General features: G+C 44.5%; 1 protein-coding gene across 5 annotated transcripts in view; it reads right to left on the minus strand.

Moving 5' to 3' along the window:
• Window positions 1-20,128, minus strand: part of si:ch211-51h4.2 — a 74,665-nt gene that overhangs the window by 4,143 nt on the left and 50,394 nt on the right. For 4 of the 5 annotated variants that reach the window (XM_035647077.2, XM_035647078.2, XM_035647076.2 and 1 more), the window contains 3 exons: window positions 19,513-19,577; window positions 10,519-10,668; window positions 1,268-1,310 (listed from right to left, as the gene is read on the minus strand). In XM_035647077.2, the coding sequence (XP_035502970.1) occupies window positions 1,268-1,310; window positions 10,519-10,668; window positions 19,513-19,577 (258 nt within the window). The remainder of the gene's footprint in view (window positions 1-1,267; window positions 1,311-10,518; window positions 10,669-19,512; window positions 19,578-20,128) is intronic. The other variant, XM_035647079.2, reaches the window with a different exon arrangement.

Genomic DNA, 20,128 nt, shown 5'->3' on the forward strand with positions numbered 1-20,128 from the left:
GGTTTTGAAGGAGAGTACGTCACCGCTCCGAGAACCAGCGGGTCTCATCCCTGACCGCCGCGTGGTCGGTCGGCCAGGCCCAGACCGCCGCCGCCGCGGCTAATAAATAATAATAAAGTTGTTCGCTGACGGAGTTGTTGGCCAGAGGCGAGGCCTCATGTGTAACTGAATCCCCACGCACGCCCTGGTCATATCACCACTACAGTCGAGTTCACCGCAAAACGATAATCTGGCCCTGCTCATACTGCACGGAATACTACTGCACACTGTAGGTATTACAGTTGTCCCAGTCAATGCCAATATATGTTAAGTCGTTACAAAATTAGTCTTCACTATTTGTAATGAAGAAAACAGAAATACTTTATTGATCCATGGGGGGAAATGAGGTAAAGATGAAGACATCCCTGGACGTCACCATGGCAACTTCGCAGCAACTACATTTGCTCGGAAAAATATGATTGCACAATTTTTTTTTATGCATCCTGAAGTTGCGGCTGGAGCTCCCATTCATTTGCTAATGATAAAACATATTTAATATCTTTTCATGACTTCCCCTCAGAGTCTTCACTACATATATTTGAATGAGTCCGGACGCACATGGATATAAACTGCAACTTTGGGGGGGATTAACTGAACGCTGATTAACTGTCGGTACGTGCCAGAAATAAACCAATTTAACAGATTGAAACACAAATGTAATTGCATAATACAACATTTATTTATAGATGCTTCTAGCCAAAGTGACTTACAAATACGAATACCGTGCAATGGAAGGTAAGTGATTAATACACAAGATGAAGAAAAGCAAAATGCTGGAGATACAGGACCAGGGAAAGGAAACGATAAAACAACACATACGTAGTGGCGCATTTGTGTCAGAGATTTGCGTCTCGTAGCAACGACCTGACTTTTTAAATGGGATGGGAGATGACGCTCCGATTGGCTTATCGCATCTCACGCCAGGGCCACACCTATGGTTAAGTAGTAGGAACCCTGCGCCTGCTGCTCTGCTTTCAGACTGTGCAAAGTTAAACCAGGGCAGTATATGCCTCAAGTCAAAATGAACACAGTTATGGGAACGTCAATTTTTTTCCCCCTGCTCTGCTCACAGGCCTCAGTGGCTCCACGGACTGCGGGGAAAATCCCACAGGTGTGCACGTGAGGAATGACGGAGGTCCAAAACGCCTGCCGCTCGGTAATGCCCCGGATGCATTCTGACGTGCACCGCGCGGGTACAAACGGACAATGAGGGGTGAGGAAATCTTACCTTTGTGAGTGGAATGGTCGCGATCTCCCCTGCTTTCTCTGACCTACGGGGAGAACACACACGTGCAAGAGAACGGGTGAATCAGAGGACGCTCCAGAGCTGCCGAGCTACTTCCCCACACCGGTACCCGACGTCAAACAGCTTCCGATGCCCCTGCACCCGTCTGATATCAGACTCCTCAGACTGTCTCCATCAGGGTTAGGGGCTTTTTGCTTTCGCGTCCCTCGCAAAGACCACGATAATAATCCAATTCAAAAAGTGAAATAAGGAACAAATAATTCACGTCCCTCACCGCGTTTGCTTGTATTGCCGCTGCTCGCCGTGTTTGCACGTCGTGCGGCACTTTATCGTGCTTTGATTTTGTCTTTAATTGTTGTATTTGTCTTTTAACTGTCTACTGTTTTTTTTAATGTTTGTCATGCCGCAGGGAACTGCCACGTAAATTTCGTAATATTGTTGTCTGACAGCCACGATATAGTGACAATAAAGACACGCTGGAGCAGTTGAATCAGTGAGTACATAACTCAGATATCATTATCATTTTCTAAAGACGGCGAACTACGAGGAAGCAGCAGACCAGCAGTGGGCAGAAGAGGAGGCAGAAAATACATTTGTACTAATAAGTTTCACTTGAGGATTGATGTTGTCGACAACTAACGCGAAAAAACAAGTACAACGTTTGTTTTCATGTGAAAAAGATATATTCAATTGAAATATGAAATGGGAATGTTGTGCCCTTTTGTTTCACACGGCGTCATCTCACACTGCATATTAACTCATTTTGTTTTTCACGTGTGAAAAGGTCTGTGCCTTTAAAAGCAGCCAGTGCACAAATATGAGCTTTAATATGTGAAATGGAAAATTCCCCATGATTTTCTCACTTGAGCTTCTGAATGTTACGATGTTAATATCAATCTGATTTGATTTTGGTATTCACGGGTCCAACAACGCAAATAATCTGATTTGATTTTTGTATTCACGGGGTCTAATGACGCAAATAATCTGATTGGAGAGATAACATTGAAGCACTTAATTAGAATTCTTCAGCAAAATGCTCTATTGAGACAGATTATGTTTGTCTCTAATTTCCTACTATTTTTCTCTGTCTCTCTCAGATATGATAAAGACACCCATACCAAAGTGAATCCTGATCTTAACCAGCCTCCAATCTCAAAATTCGTCGACACCAGGAATGTGATATTATACAACAATGTTATGTTGTCAGTTAAGATGAACCAAAAATGTATTATTATCAGTAGATAATAATACAGTTAGTATGAGGGTGGACCCCGCCCCTCGCCCAATGCCAGCTGGGACTGGCTCCAGTTAAAGCGGTAGATGATGGATGGATGGATGGCATTGGCGACACCATACGGTGTAAGCGTCGACAGTTTACATTGACTTCGAAAATAATGAATCATGGCAACTGTCTTTCTGCTCATTTTGAGTTTGGAAACTTGACTTGAAACTTGCCCATTATTACTTGAGACATACAAAGCCTCAAGTATCCAACCAAAGACCCTGTAGAGAGCATCTCCGATGCCCATGACCATGTTCTAACCCAAGAGTACTTTCAATAAGAGTAGGAGCGCTCTTATTGAGAGCCACTAACTCCAATCACAAGAAGGTCTAATGTCTTAAGAGCTGAGCCTTGTGTGAGCTTGTGCGGCGCGACGAGGATTTATATCACGCTTTCATGCCGCCGATCGAGTGCCGGACTCGTAAGGAGGAGTAGCGGACACTAGGATGCACCGGTCGACAGTTTGAAGTTCGCCACAGCGAAAGGGGTAGGAAATAGGAATCCGAGTTTTTGAGTTGTAATTCCTTCTGCAAATAGATTCCAATTCTCGTTACGGATTACTTTGTGCGAACCAAACAGTCAAAAAAAAAAATGACAATATCATCCATTTACAATTCGCCGGACATGAAAATTGAATTCTCAAATACTTTCTGAAGCCAATGCGCTGTGTGTGCAGAGAGCCAAAGTCTGGTCTCATACTAAATTCTCCTCCCTTACAACACTGATCCTGCCCACCACATGAATTAATCTTCATTAAGAGGCGATGGAATAGAGCCCGGTGGCGGGGGGGGGTCACCCGCGGAGATACAAGAAAACTACAGTGTGAGGAAAATATCGTCCTAAATATTAAATGAGGCAAAGAAGGGGAAGCGAGACATACGGCAGACCAGCGCTCCAACTATGAATCAGTGTTTTCCATTTTAAACTCTAATTCGGGGCCATTTGTCTGCCCCTGCTGCAATGTGCTGCAGGTTCCATTAGTTGTTTGCCCGCTTAACCAAACTGCCGTAGTGTTTGGTTTACAGAGAGTCGCAATCCCTAGAGGAGGAAGGATTAAACTATTTGAGCGTATCCAGTGGAGATCATATCATCTTTAACTGTTGCGTTTTTTCGTCGTCATTGGTCGATGCACGTTACTTATTAAAAATGCCCTCAATGAAGCTCTGGTAATACGACACTTAGGCACTTAAGCAAGACTTACTGTAAATCGTGAATCTGATTACATTTGATTTGGCAAAACTATTACACCTCTATTTTAAGGTTGGCACCAATAACTCGCACTTGGACTCAAGGCTTTAAAATGTCCACAGTCCAAAAATGAAAAGTACAATCTAGCTGCAGATGTATCAAATCATCCCAGGTTTAGATCACTGGGTTAGCCAGGTAATATTAAAAATACTTTAGTTGCTAGGTAAGAAACTAGACCTACAGAAACTGAAGAGAGAAGGAATCAACAACAGGTTTCTTTTTCACAAAATAGATTCAGATATCTATTTCTATATATATATATATAACTTCCAAGACATTGGACTCTGAATGAATGTGTGCGTGTGGGCTTGACAGCAGCGGTTATTATATTTCTTCATAAAGCATATTGGTAGGCGTTGCTCCATGAGGCATCAGATGGGACCTGAATTGACAATATCCCCGCATCATGCCACGATAACTCACATCTGCTCCGCTCTTCAATCCCTTTCCTTCTTTTTTTACCCCCCCCCCCGGCTCTCTTCCTCTGCCGTTGCCGCGGCAGCCGGTGGGGCCTGGAGCTGCGGCGTCGTTACATGCCGAGTCACAGCGGGGCGGAATCGCGGAGAGACAGAACTAATTAAGAGGACGAGCGGCGGCGGCAAAGTCATGACACACTGTGTGCACCGTGGTGTTTCAAATCGCCAAAGATAATGCGCCCGGTGCCGTCGGGGGGCCCAGCTCTTTGTCCGTGGCACCGAGCAAACGCCTGCCAGAGGGAGGACAAAAAAAAAAAAAGGCTTCAGAAACGACTGCGGATGCCCCACTTGGTGGGATGTACGCGGTGGGAGGGGCGACAGATTGGAAATATGCAAGGACGTGGGCTCATACGTGACGATGGCATGCGCGCGTCAACATCGAGCTTCCGGCGGCCTGCGGATGACGTTGTAGTCGCAGAGTTTTTAAGGGGTTTTTTTATCTTACCACTCGCTTTCCCCCCCGCCGAGACAGAGAGCTCCGTCCCCGGGTCTCGGGAAACGTTGCAGTCGGCAGCTCGCCCCTTCACAACCAATGTGGCGATTCATATTTGCAGCTCGCAGTCACCGCGGACGCAGATATACCAAACTGTATACCATTTGAAGAACATGAACTGAATCTATTTCAAATGTTTTTAAGCGTTGACAGGATTTGTCACGTTTTTTCGATTCACGTCGACTGAATGATTTCAAAACATGTTTTCTCTAGCTAGATGTAACATTCACTGAATTTATTGAAAACAATTTTTTTCTCTCTTGCTAGAAAACTGATTTTTTAAATTCCGTCTTCCGTTGACGACTCATAGGACAACCAAAAAAACTGTCAACGACCTTGTGATGATGCGAGAAAGCTCAACCGATCGTTCTTGTACTGCTGTCAGTCCTATTGCAGTGAAGCTTTATCACAGAAGAGTAATGTGAGATGTTTACTACAAAATCACATGTTATATTGACATATTTTTAAAACATGTCTTTAAACTGACGAGTTTGACAAAGCCATTATAATCCCTTAAATCCCATAAAGAGCTGCACAGAAAATAAATGGTGCAAATTTACATTGATTGCATATCAATTTTTGTTGCTAACATTATAACTATATTTCTGATATAGTATTAAGTTTTGATTGTTAGATGCTGTTCACAGAGTGACCTAGATTAGTAACAAATAATATGTATTATTTATTCATACAGCATAGGCCTGCCTCACCTAAATACACAGTATTGTTCACATTATGATTTTTTCCCATGTTCCCAAATGAACACACCTTCACAACCAAGGAAACTTAGGGACCTTAGGGAAGAGCACGTGAACGCACAATTACACTGGATGCCAGGTCTTTTTCAAACGCAACCTGCGACTCCACATATATATACAGATATATTCAGCCAATGATATGCCAACTCTTTGCTGAAGCATCACAATAGCTTCGTATTGCAGATAACAAGTTAGGTAAGTTTGCTAAAAAAAAGGTTCCCTTTCAAACTTTTGCACCTCCAAGGATCACCCTGTTTACAACACTTCAGTCTAAAACTAGACTGAACTACGGTCGCCAGTTAAGGTTCAAGTGGCAGCATCTCATTTCAGCTTTCTATAGAAATATGCATGGGAATGGGCTGGGAAGCGTTCAACCTGTTGCGGTGCCGTGATGACAGGTGGTTGTCCCGAGGCAACGTGCGGATTCACTGTTTGACCTCTGCCCCCCGAATGCCCCCGCACGAAAACACGCGAGACATCGCCCTCATCCATTCTGATGAACACCGATGAGGTGGCGGATCTCCCAGGAGTTCGCACGCACGCACGCACGCACGCACGCACGCACGCACGCACGCACGCACGCACGCACGCACGCACGCACGCACGCACGCACGCACGCACGCACACACACACACACACACACACACACACACACACACACACACACACACACACACACACACACACACACACACACACACACACACACACACACACAAACACACACACACACACACACACACACACACACCATGTTATGCCATACTCCGCTGTCTGAGGCACTCTTATTTTGAAATTCAGATTTTCGTTTTCTCCGGGCTGACTGACAACCGATTTCTCTTTAAAATATTCACATATGAAGAAGAAGAGGACTGGAAACTAAAGCTTTTTGGCAGAGGAAAAGTGCACAACAAAATGTATATTTTTGTATTTTCAATTCATTTATTTTACTGCCTGTTAAGCCTGTTGCCAGTTTTGGAAGAAAAGGGATGATGAAAAGGAGGAAAACTGGACGTAAAGTGTAAAGGAGAGGCAGATAAATAAAAAAAAAAAATCAAAGTACAGTCCAAGACTACAGTGAATTATAAATAGTGTACTGATTATTAACATTACCGACATCTTGTTTTCAGTTTCCGTTCATTCCTAAATGTCATTCTGATCATTTTGAAAGTATTAATAATAAAATATTGTTTTGGTTTATACATTAACATATTCATAAAAGTGAGATGAGTTATTGCGGGACATTTCCTGTGGATTTAATGGACTGTAAATGGACTGTATTTCAAGTCATATCCGGCCATACACACACATTCATACAGCACCTCATTAAAAAAAAAAATCACATTCATACCGTATGTACACTGCCGGAAACGTCGCCAGAGGCAATTTAGGGTCAAACCACCGTTCTTCGGGTTGGTGGATGACCGACTCTGCCTCCTGAGCCACAGACACCCACGATTATGGATCGACCCTTATATAACTTTTAATCATTAAACATTATCAACCATGTTTTTCAAAGGGTAAGAATCGTTCAAAAAGCTTGCAAATGGATCAACATCGTCAGTATTTAAATTATCTACATCGGGACAAACTGTCGGAGCCCTCTGTATCCTGTTAACCTTCCTCTCTTGCAGGGCTGCGTTTGCTTCGATGATGTCCCTTGAACTTTGTTTTTGAACTCACTTTGCCTGGATGTCAGCTTCACTAATTCTTCTGGTAAACAAGGCCTGACCCTAACAAGCCCCCGGTGATCCTGTCTCCAAATAACAGAAACTCTCCCGTCAGCCCCGTGAGCAAAGCTGATGGAGTGTCCGCTATCGTTCCCATTCGGAAAACAAGGTAATCACTAAGAGTCAACTCGTGCCGTTAGGAGACTCTGCGCTGTCTGGTTGCTCTAGTTCTGCGTTATTGAGCAATTATGACTCCATATAAAAACGCTCAAGAGGATCCGTTAATGACGGTTGATTACCACAATGCATTAATAACAAAAAAACTTTTCACTCACATTTATTTCAGTTGATTTAACTTAACCTGGTGTATTTCCCGCAATGGACTGTTAAACACTTAAAGGGACAGTCAGCGATCCCAGAGCAATACACCATTTGTGAAAACCGGCGAATATTTCCTCACCGTTCGTTAGCTGTCGCCTTTCGGCTCAGCCCAGGGTGTGTGTGAAATCGGAAAAAAACAAAAAAACGGTGCGGACCGCACCACACAACACTGCGAGTACAGTTCGTGAACATCACGGGCGGCACCTTGAGAGACGTGCCAGCGGTTTTGGCCTAGCGGTTAGTGCGTCGGCCTCCCATACCGGGGATCGCGGATGCGCGGCCCGATCAGAGCCGCAAAGCCGCCACAACAACAACTCCAAAATCAGTTACTGTCCCTTTAAGTATTAAAAAAACAGAGTTACCAAACGATATCTTTGAATTACAATGTAGTGATGAACTTGGTTATATGAATCACTGTCAACTGGCCCTCTTGCTGCGTCTCATTTTGTGTATGGTGGTTTACCAGGATATTATTTAGTACAGTGGCAGTCTTGGGTTAAAGAGTATTTTTGAGGGGCAGAATCAGGTACTCACTACGAAGCCTCTGATAACTGCGCACACCGCATCGGTCGCATTCTGCGTTTCCTCTCAAGAAGGGACAAGGGTGGACATGAACAGACTTGCGTCCTGTCTAGGAGCGCGATGTGAGGCTTCTTCAACGCTGTGATGATTTTCACCGTTACCTTTTCGTAAATGAGTTTTACAACAACTGGCAACAGCACGGAAACTAGTGTTGGACATATAAGGCATACTGGGGGGGGGGGGGGATAAAGGAGCCTGTACCCACACGAGCACATGCAGGGAAGAGAGCACACGTTTGATGAACAAGCCTGCACGTGGTGCCTGAGACATTGGAGGACAATTTGGAAGAGGGAATAATCGACTATGACCGTGATTATGATGATGGTTGTGACTGCCCTGCTACTTTAATCATCAGCTTTAAATAAAAATTGTTATTATTATCAATTGCATCATTGCAGTGTCTGCCAGTCTGCCGGATACACAACTGTTCCTGGTCTCTCTCACTTCCCCCCCCCCCATTTCTCTCCTCTCTCCCCAACCGGTCGCGGCAGACGGACGCCCACAAATGATTTATTTCTGTTACAGGTAATATTGGGAGGTCTACACTACTGAGGACTAAAGCAGCTTCGTCAGTCCTCTGTATACTTGGACTCAGCAACAGGTGGATATGCTTCTTTTTTTTTTTTTTTTGGGTGCATCACACCCAATCACCTATGGCTGTAACACTCCACAAGAATCCCAAGTGTCCGGAGAGCTGCAGAGAGTCTGAGAGCAAAATGCTGTTAGTCATCCCAGTGACGGCAGACATGACGCCAGTGGAGAGGCGGGGAAATCCCCTGTCTCCACTTTGGGTTTGTTCTTATTACCCCCTTCTTTCTAACACCACTTTAAAGGCGCACGGCTGCTCTAAAAGACTCAACAGAGGAGGAGAACGGCGTGAGAGGATTGGGATTTGAAGCCTCTAGACTAGATGTTGTTTTTGAAAAAGGAATTCATAAATAATACAAACTCCCCACTAGGGGGCAATGTTGGTCCATTAAAAAAAGCCGCTGGCGCTGACAGGAGGAGGAGAGCACCTGTCACGGAGGTTGTCGCAGCCATGTAGGTCACAGAAGCTGTGCTTTTTAAAGAGGTGAACACTGAACAGCGATGGGTAAGGCGGGGGGGAGAATAACACAGAGATGAAAATTCATGCCAAGCAATCAGAATGAAAAGCGGCCATTCTACAAATCAGTGGAATTGAAGAATATTTAATGGAAATGGACAGCCTGAGCCAGAGAGCTATTACAATCCAAGGATGATTTTGAAACAAGTGCATATTCGGTCCGGGAACTGTTAATTGTGCACATTCCCGCACTTCTCGGTGGATATATCGTCACTTGTCACCTTTAAAAAGCTACCGCGGCATCAGAAATGGAAATCGCTCGCCGTTTTTTTATAGCCTCAGAATGGGTGTGGGTGATCTAATGGATTAAAAAAGAGCCCCGTGTCTGCCAAATTATTTAAGGACTGGCCTGATATCAATTGATGTCATTTTATAATATGTCAAACCTCCGAGATAATGGAGGACTATTTGGAGGAGTTGCTTTTATAGGAAATTGCTCGTCACGGTCCAGACACCGCAGATTTCAGAGTCTGCCTTTCAGTCCTCATTTTTTTCTTTTCTTTTCTCATTTATTTTAAATTCCAGAGCAAACGAGCGAGTGGAAACGGAGTTTCAACACTTTTTGGCCACTGCTGTTTTTCGAGATCGAGGTTCTGAGTGCCAAACTAGACTTTTAAGCCATAAAAGGATGAGTTGGAGCTGTATTCCATCGTTTCATCTCCTGAGAGAAATCCCCTTTTGCATTAAGGTTGTGTTCTGGGCAACACGGTGGTTTGGGTTAGTCACATCGACTACAGAGTGAAAATCTACTATATGGAGACAAAAACGCAAACGCAAATGTACTCCTAGTACTTATTCACATTACAGCGGAAGAACAAGGCCGTTGCACTGCGTGTTCCGCGTACTTTGGTACAGTATTTAACACTCCAGAGTCAACCACCAATGCTAAAATTTGAACTTTCACTGCACAGCCGACCTTCTTCATGCAGAGCTATAGCAACACACCTCTCCATGCAATAATGGAGAGGTGCCTGCATAAGCAGCAGTTTTCTGCTGTAATGTTAATATGCCTTAGATGAATTTTGCAAGCCTTCTGGAAAGAAAATTGCACACATTCCAATTTAAGTTGATTGAATAATCAAAATATCTATTAGGGCAAAATTGACCACTGCAGCACCGAAGAGTAAAAAGGAACAGCTGTGGACGTGGATGTCTGAGAATTGTGGTTAAAAAGATTGTTGGTTGAGAAGAAAGACACAAACACGGAGGAGAGGAAGGCATAGAGCGTAAAGACTCACTCCTCTAGTGAGATGTTGGAGTACAACAGAGGGGGGGCTGCGGAATGAGGTGCGGGTGGGCCGCCGGCGTCAGGCCGGGTGCTTGTCTCAACTGCCACTCGCCTCTCTGGTAACGATGTCTGGGGAACAATTTCCAGCACTGCCCAGCACCTGAAACATACACAGAAAAAGGCACTTAACAGCAAGTGGCACGATATATAAAAAACATGTCTTATATCTTATATACCTCACATATACCCCAACTCCTGTTATGGAACTGAATTCCACCAACTCCCTCCGAACCCGGACGTAACCTACGCGCTAAAATAAATAGGCATGTGATATATGCAGTTCAAATTTCATTATCCCGACGAAAGGGACCACTTCCATTCGGGACTGATGTCTCCATAAAGAGGTGGTACTTGGTCTGCCACAGTGTGCAGGGAGGTGGTACGCGCCAGAGTAACGTCCACATGAATGGCAGGACCCGAGGTTTCCCGGCGCAATATTGCCACGACCATCACTCGACCTTTTTCGCCGGCTCGCAGTCTTCCCATGGTGCACCCTGGTGCCACGTCTCCCCCAGGTAAGCGGCGCGCACGTATCCGGCCGTCCAGACCGTGTGAACTAAGACATGCTTCCTCAGACCAGGCCGCCTCCTTCCATTGGCCCGTTGTCTGGCTCTGACTTGCATTTGAGGGGTTTCTCACTTAAGAATCCATTTCATTTCATTCACATGTCTCTATAAGTATTTATTCCATACAAATACAACTGTCTCAGCGAAGACCGTTGTGTTCATCGTCTCTCTCGGCAAACGCTCTTTGTTGTACTGCATGATGGCGCCTGAGCTGCCAGCGACATAATGTAGGATACGCAGGGCGCAATCTCGGCAGGGTCTCATCTCAAAGTGACATGCGGTCTTTGGGCTACCTCACAAAAACACAAGACGTGGTTCATGTATAACGCTGGTTGATACAAGCTTTATTGCTCTTCTTCAGCTGCTGGTGTTGGTGAGAGTCGACTGTAGAGTGGTATGAAACGCAGCGTTGGAATCGGTGGACTCACACTTTGGAAGGTCTGGTCTGCGCTCCTTCCGATTGAGTTTCATTTCCTCTACGCTTTCTCTGTTGCCCCCTCCCGGGGCACTGGGGATGAACGTAAACCGTGCTAGGTGGCGACGCGTCCCATGAGTTACGTACACTTGATCAAAACAGATTTGAAGAATAGCTGTCTGCTGCTGCCGGACAGCGACTTCATTTGCTGCCATTCCATTCTACACATTATTTGTCGCAGCGTGTTGTGTCCCAAAGCCACTGTCTGATCCAATCCCAACGTGAATTATAAAATGTCCGCCCCAGCATGACAGACTTTAGAGTTAACGGTCGCCCTGTGACAACATGAAGACTGAGTGTACCACTCCACAATATCCAAGATATGGACTTGCACACACGTAACGTTAAGCAAATTTTCCTGACTGTGGAGGGGGGCAGGGCAAAATGAATTACACGGCACGAATAGATGAGGATTAAAAAACAACAAAAAAAAAAAGGGCGCATTTCTCTGGAAAGGACCAAAAGCAAGCATCCTTTTCGTTCAGGAGGATGTCGCAAGACAGGGTCATTTGTCACAGAGATACAACATGGCCTCGAATCTGAAGTAAGACACACGCTCACACACACTCACACTCACACACACACACACACACACACACACACTTGCTTAGTCACCACTGGTAGCAGGCCGCAATAATCAACTTTTTTTTTTTTTTTATATGAACAATGGATCAAATAAATGTGTAATGTGAACAAGCCACAGAGAATTATCACCCCGACGCGGCTGTTCCCCGCAGGCCTTTCGGAGTGTTTTAGCATTTTTCAGCTCACTGTGTTTGTTTTATGGCACACAGCTTTACGGCTCTGATTCACTCATGAAGCTCTGTTCGGCCAACGCCAGAGACCTGTGCCGTGGAGCAGGGTTTCGCGGTTTATCGAGGTGACTTCAGGTCCATCCCTGGGTTTTTCCGTCCAAGCACAAATGTTCCAGCGACCAAGCGCAGACACTTGCGCGACCGAACCTGCGCAAGGAAAGCGACATTGCGTCTGGGGTGAACGCAACATTACCGGGGTAAATCACCGTGGTAACTGCTGCTGAATGGCCTAACCTTTCTCCGGCGCCGGTTAGGTTTCGAGATAAGGAATCCGAAACCTGTCACCGGCCCAACTACCGACCAATCTGATCACTCTACAGGATCCTGACTGGGACAACAGAGTTCAGAGGAGAGTGACGAATAAAAACCCGTTCTGATAAACTGAGGGAGGGTTTATAAATAAATACATAGACCCATTAGCATGGGAGCTTCTTTTGTATTCAATGAAGATTCTTTGATTCCCGACAGAATCACTGACAGTGATTGACTTTCTCATTCTAACTCGAGGAGACTGTGACGATACACACCCGCTGTTTCAATATTTCTCATGATCGTGAATTAAAAAATTCTCTGTGTGATTGACATCATCACACATCGACTTCTTTTCTCCATCGACATCACTTCAGCTTCTCATCATAATAGGGCCATCTTCTACTCATGTAGAAATGTGTATACATAATTCATTTGAACTACTTTATGATTTCTTTTGCCCATTTTACCGTCTATGATCGTCCCTTACGTGTCCGCCGAAATGATTTATCATCAATCGGCAAACCGTGGCAAATATTTCTTCTGCAGATAAATTGGAATGATAATGGAGCTATGGAGGTTTACCATGCCACGTGTGTGCTAACTGTCGACTTGCTCAAATTCCCCCCTTAGCCCAGGTCAACCATTTACAGTTTATTCACAGGAACCCATTCAATTTGGGCGTCTGTGTAAAAACACTGCTTCTTCCCCGGCGGTTGAGCGAGCGTTTGCGTTTCAATTGGCTGGCAAATTCACATTGGGGTCAGGTTCATTGGAGACTCTAAATTGACCAAAGGTGTGAATGTGACCGTGAATAGTTGTTTGTCTCTGTATGTTGGCCCTGTGATACGCTGGCGACCTGTCCTGGGTGTACCCCCTGGTCTTCTCGCCCCATATGTCAGCTGGAATTGACTCCTGCCCCCCCCTCAGCCAGAGGTATATAGATAATGGATGGATGGATGTTCCCCTTGTCGGACTAATGTAACCTGGCTTTAACCTGCAAACACTGTAATGACAGATTCATGAATCCGATCCAGTAGACCTTCTGCAGATTTGCAGTGCAAGGATGCAGATGGTGTTGTAGTGCACTACCCAATATTACCCTGAATATCTCAATATATCAGCCATAAGAACATTTAGGTAATTAAAATACCCCGGAATTAAACTATTATCGGCCCTGTTTACAAGTTTATAATAAACCTTATAATAAATATGTAATTGTTTTGTCAACTGTTTTCCAAGAATTAAGTTGATATCTCATCTAGATTCACATTGCACCACGTACAGTACAAGATGATAGACTTCAAAAGTCTTGGATATTTAATTTGTTGATGTTCACACCGGATCAACCCACACTATGAAAATATCTTTGTGACCGCCGTGTCAACTGCTGTGCTTTCATTAGCAGCTCAGACGTGTGTATTGTGGGAAAGGATCATGGCGGATCAGCGACCCCGACCAGGCTCTGCTCGGCAGGGATTTCCCTTTTGGATTGTCGAGGTGTTTAGGTCTGGTGGAAGTCGGCCCGACGTACCTTTAAGGTACAGCTAGTCTTTGAACGTTTTTCCAAAAACAAAAACCGGGACACTGGGAAACAGAGTATGAATCAGTTCTCTGTTTGAAAAGTTCTCTGTTTGAAAACCGAAGGCCATAAAGTCAGGCTGCAAGAGAGGGAAAGGAATTCACAGACAAGTAAATTCTCTGCCCCCTCTGCGGCACTGGCGGTTGGTCTCTGCGAATCGGCAGTGCAGAGTGCAGCCCTGAGAGATTTATCCATTCATTTGTCGTGGCCCCCGCTCGACTGCACCCGACAACAGACCATTTCTATTTTATTCTACTAGTCTTTCACTCTGCTGGGTGGCTCGGCAGAATTATGTCCCCGACGATAATTATCAATCAAAATTATGGTCTGAAAAATGGAGGCAGGGGAAACTGCTTACCAGGACGCGAAGGCATGAACGGGACCCCAAAAAGAAGTAGGGTGATGGGAGAACGAAAGAGGGAAAGGGGAGAGAGGGGATGTGCATCTCGGCAGGGGAAGCCATCCCGCTTTCTGTCAACACATTGTAACAAACTGTGACAAACTTCGAGGAACAAATGGTTTCAATTCAAACGCATGACTTAAACTTTGGTGTTCAGTTATTCCATCACAGTTTTGAGCCATCAGACGGTGTGAAATGTTTGTCGTCTCAGGCAGCCAACAAACAGGGAGCTAGTGAAAGATGTGCGTCTCGTATTTATTATCAAATACCTTTAAGTTTGCAGCTGCAATTCATCCAGATCTTGATGTCTATGAAATGAATTGCAAATGAAAGCTGTGGCCCTAAGTGACTGTATATATATATATATATATATATATATATATATATATATATATACATGGCTCGGATGCAGTCGGGAAATTAGCATGAAGGCAACAAATGTAACACAGAGCCCGGCAATTCCGGACAGCAGAATGACTCGGCCGCTCTCAGGGTGTGAGCTTTCATTTCACCTTGGCAGGTCTAATTCCAACTTTTCTTTTTGACAAAGTTTAAAGTCGGGGCTTGCTCGAGCCTGCCTTGAAATATCCCCTGGATATGCTGGTAAGCCCGTACTGCCGGGGGACTTCCCATGATGCATGTCGCTCCCCTCTCCTCCTCCGGCCTCCCCGTTTGTACCCATTCACATCCCATGTCTCTCTCCTCTTGTGACTTTCTGCAGGTATTTCTGCCTCCATGGAGCTCTAGAGTCTGGATCTGCGATGTCAAACGACCTACTGCCCCAATGATCCCGCGCGACACGCAAATGTCCGCCCACCCAGAGCCTGGTGCAATTCTTAAAATGGAGCTTGCCTGCTCCTTTTAGTGCCTGCTCATGGGAAAATGTTGTAAACAATGTACTCTTTAAATATTTAAAGAGTAAGGTCTAGACCTGCTCAATGCCACAAATACGATGACATAGCGTCTGTTATGATGCGGCGCTATACAAATGAATGGTCATGAACTTCAACATCTGACTAATGAATATCGCCTGTTCATGAGGATGCCCGTGTTCTTGAGATGTGATCATTAGCATTATGAACACCTCCCGATTGCCATATAAGTCGGTACAAAATATATGACGTGAATTTTGGACAATGAGATTCAAATCTTTCCTCACGGTCCGCTAGCTGTCCAGTCTGGTTGTGTTACCTTCCTTGTTGGCTTAGCTTAAAATGTACGGTGCTCTCTTTCTGTCATTGTTGTTTTGTAAAATCAAAATAACTAGCTTTCATCTATGAGAGAGTAACTGTACCCACGCTGTACAGTACAAGACCTGACGGATTTTGCCATTATGTTGTTGCCTTTACAATAAATGTCCACGAATACGGGGGGCTGAAGGGAGGGGTGTATTTGTTTTGCTGTTTGCTGAACACCAACAGCATTTCTTTGGAATCATTTACTTTACCTTTGACAGAACAATACAGAAAACTGGTGAATCCTACAAGTTCTCTTGGATTGTTCATTGTGTGCCACTTTCATTCTATATTTTTGACTGGTTCTTGAATTGTGGCTTGATTGTATCTGTCTAGTTTTCTAATGGTTTTTATCTACAGGTAAAATGTTGGAGTAAACGTTAAAATATTCACTGTACGCATCCACAGCAGGTCTTACATATGTATCGACTAGGGATGTCCCGATCCGATATTCCTTATCGGTATCGGGGCAATATTGGCCAAAATGACTGGATCGGATATAAGAAGAAATAGGAAGTAAAATCGGATCTGATACATTAAATAAAGTATCTACTAAACTAAATTAAACTGTAAACATACCAAATAAATGCCTATTTACGTATCTACTAAGCCTTCAACGACATTCCGGCATCATATTTTTATGTTAATTTATTATTATTTAATTAACTGCTTACAGTTCAATTAGTTTTTTGCTTGTTTGAATGATGCTGACCGTGAGAAGTTCTGCCAAAAGTTCTAAATAAAACAGCAGTATTCCATAACTCAGTCATGTTGATGGCTATGTATGTCTTCCTTTAGGGGAGTTGATTATTTGTTTCACAGTTGAGGATGAGGTTTTAGACGGCTAGGTTAAGCAAAGTGCACAATGCATTATTAATATTTTATTTCACGAGTGGGGAAAAGACTGTTTCGGATTAGTGTCAGATCGGTAACGCCAGATACTCAAGGTTGAAGGATCGGTATCGGATCGGACACCAAAAAGTGGAGGAGAGGACATAACCCATGTGAAATAACACTAGTTTGAAGAAGAAATGAGCTGTGGTTGTCCGACCAACGCTCCTAATGAACTAAGAGCAAAGACATATCTAGGCTTAAGTGTTGACCGAACGCTTCTCGTCTCTGTGCTGGGAGCAAGTAACGCCTGTTTACTCGGTACTGAAATAACTCTGCAATGTTATCATGAATCGATAAATGGAGCTCCCCTGTGGGAAAAAAGAAAAGACTGCCATTATAGGGCATTGCTTTTCCACGCAACACTGCTTTCAGAATCTGGTGTGTGGGTTGGACACAAAACAAAATAATGCAGCCCCGGAGCTCATAAATCTCAGAGAAGTATCCCAGAGGAGAGAGACTTATTGTGCGGAGCTGCTGTAAGTTGTTTCGCCAGGAGCTGATCGGCAGTGTACACCAAAGGTCAGATACAACCAGTTGGGTATAGCTCAGTGAAATTTGTCACGGCTGTGCAGCTCACGCAGCGGCGCTACGGAGCGTTCCCCTTGGGTTGAGAATGTGATCGCCGGTTCATTTTATATTTGCAAAATTTGGCCACGAAGTCAACGTCCAAACACCTCATATCATCTGAAAGGTCAGACAGACACAAACAAGTCAGTGAGGAGATTGTCAGAGGTAAGAGCAGCATCATATTTCAGATATTGCAGCATACAGACCCGCGGCATTCAGACCGAAACCGCAGTGAAAGCTCTCGGTGTTATGGAGCCTTGGCAGCGAGTGCGAGGTTTAATGATGTGTACGTTAGGGGTGGGCGATCGGGGCCAAAAAGATCATTTGACGATCTTTCGGGATAGAATCGCAATCTGCCAAACCAAACAAAAAGGAGCATGTCTCATGGCAGAAAAACTAACACCACCACCACCAGCACAATACTTGAGCTTCCACAGTGATTGTAGTGATCATTTAATCATACTGTCTTCAGCAGAAGTGGAATAAGTATAGATATGCTTTACTAAAGCAAATACATTACTCTACAATCTAGAGTAATACAAAAGTAGCTGCTCGTTCAGATCGTCAGATCGCCCACCCCTAGGGTACGTGTGGGTTCGGCTGGGGGTCCATGTAGGATATGGACTTAGAGCGTCCAAAGGATCAGATATGCATGTAGTGTTGTCGGCGTTACTATTAGTGTGTGGCACACGTGCACCTGCACCTTGAGTCTTTAGTGACCCAGAACTATATGACGCCCTGTCCAACTCATTCAATTCAACCCTGTAAGATTCATCTAGTTAATGTTGTGGCGTCAATGGGTCAATTTGATGAGAGTATTGTTTTTCTTAAGATTTTTTCTGCTAAGAAGGCGAGAGACACTTGTGTGATCACAACCACTTATACTCCCCATGATTCAACTAGCTTGCATATCGCCTGCCTGGCAAATGGTGATATCTTTTAAAAAAACCTAAATCCAGAGTTTGTAATGCGAGCCCCCCCCCCATCAAAACTTAATCTCCAACCCCAAGCTGAGGTACATGGCTGACGATACTTGAGTAGTTCCCCTTAGACTTGACGAAGCATCCACAGAGCCATGAAAGACATTATACAACTGCGTTCACGGCTGAGTAGAGCTGCGTGACCAGTAAGTGGACTCAGACGCGTAAAATCGATGGCGTGCTCCACCGGTCTTCTTCTCCTCTCTCATTGAATTTGCTCTCTTTCTCACGAGTCCAAACACACACGCACACATCTAAACATCCAGCCGCTTCGACTGGTAAGTGTGTGCATAATGGACAGATGTGAGCATTTCATGCATGTGATTTTTCTCTTCTCCCCCCCCCACTAAAACACAAGATGCAGCAAGTTGGCCCCGATGTAAATTAAATAACGAAACAACATACACACACACACACTGACATATAGTACAAACAGAACAACAGAGTTAGCCTCACTACGTCAACTCACATCACTGTTTAAGATTGCATGATATTTACTGAAGGGAGTAAGATCTACATAGTGTTGTACAGACAAGTGCAGTCTGACTACAGTCTACAAGAGTCCTGTCTCTTCGGCTAATGCAAACGCTCTCTGACTCCCAGATGCTCAAGCAGTGTGGTCACGTGTGATTATCATGGTTCAATCATCACATATCACTTGATAAATTGCAGGGGGGGGGGGGTTCTTCAATTTTATCTCCACATCTGGAAGAAATTGCACATTGTAAAACCAGGCCATGCTTCCTCGGCAGGACAATCCACATCGGCTGTCCACAAGAAAGCCGGGAAAATGGGATTTTCCTCCCTCCCTAATCCCTGACCCTCAGCCTGTGTGGAGGTTGCACAGAAGAGGAGTCATTCACAGACATAAGCGAGTGTCCTGCGGTGCTCTCCCCTGGGAGACGGTGCTCTCTGGGGGGAAAAAGGCTTCCGTCATGGTGCACGAGTGGATTCAGAGAATGTGGTAAATGGTATTTTGAATCAAATACAGTTTTCTCTGTGTTTGCACATGGGCACCACGGCCAAGGGATTCCCCCCCTCACAACATGGTTTAAAGAGTACGACATTAAAGGTTTCTGAAACCCCGAACTTGAGTTCAAGGTAATAGATATCGATTGCCTTTAAGCACTTTATTAATAAATATGCTAAAGAGCAGGAGCATGAGAGAATAAAGCGCTCACCAAAGGATGTTGAGCACAGTGCAGGTTGTCAGGCCGCCAAGAACTGCGCGTCGAAACCACAGGATCTGGACACGAAGAAAAACACAGAGCAGGGTGAACAACATTGTTCCCGTCAGACAGCAGGGCTACAGCAAGAACGCAACACAACTAAATAGTGCGGTCACATCGCCCCAATACAAAACTAGTGACAATCAATAAGCAATAAGGGTGAATTATCTGTCGGTCTTAGCGGCACTGCACGCCTCAGTTCACTACCCCCTCCGTCATTCTGTATGCGACTGAGCAGTGCGGAGGAGAACTCTTTCACACAGTGACACACTTACAAGGTTTGATCCGCAACCCCCTGGTGGTCTTTTTATGTGTTATACAAAAATACCTGTGAACAATGCAAAATAGACTTCTTAAAAGACCAAAAATATATAAAAAAAATATATACAACAACATTAATCACGACAGGGATGATGAAGATGATACACTCCTTCTGTTATCCAAGTCGGGTGTAGGTGGTTATTTCTGTGAAGCAGAGTGTCTTATTCTGACAGTGGCGTTGAAATAATCCCAGTTTTCATAAAACAAACTTTAAACACCGGAGAGAAACAAACTACAGAATACTGGG

This window comes from Scophthalmus maximus, chromosome 13 (assembly GCF_022379125.1).
Source record: "Scophthalmus maximus strain ysfricsl-2021 chromosome 13, ASM2237912v1, whole genome shotgun sequence".
Lineage (NCBI taxonomy): Eukaryota > Metazoa > Chordata > Actinopteri > Pleuronectiformes > Scophthalmidae > Scophthalmus > Scophthalmus maximus.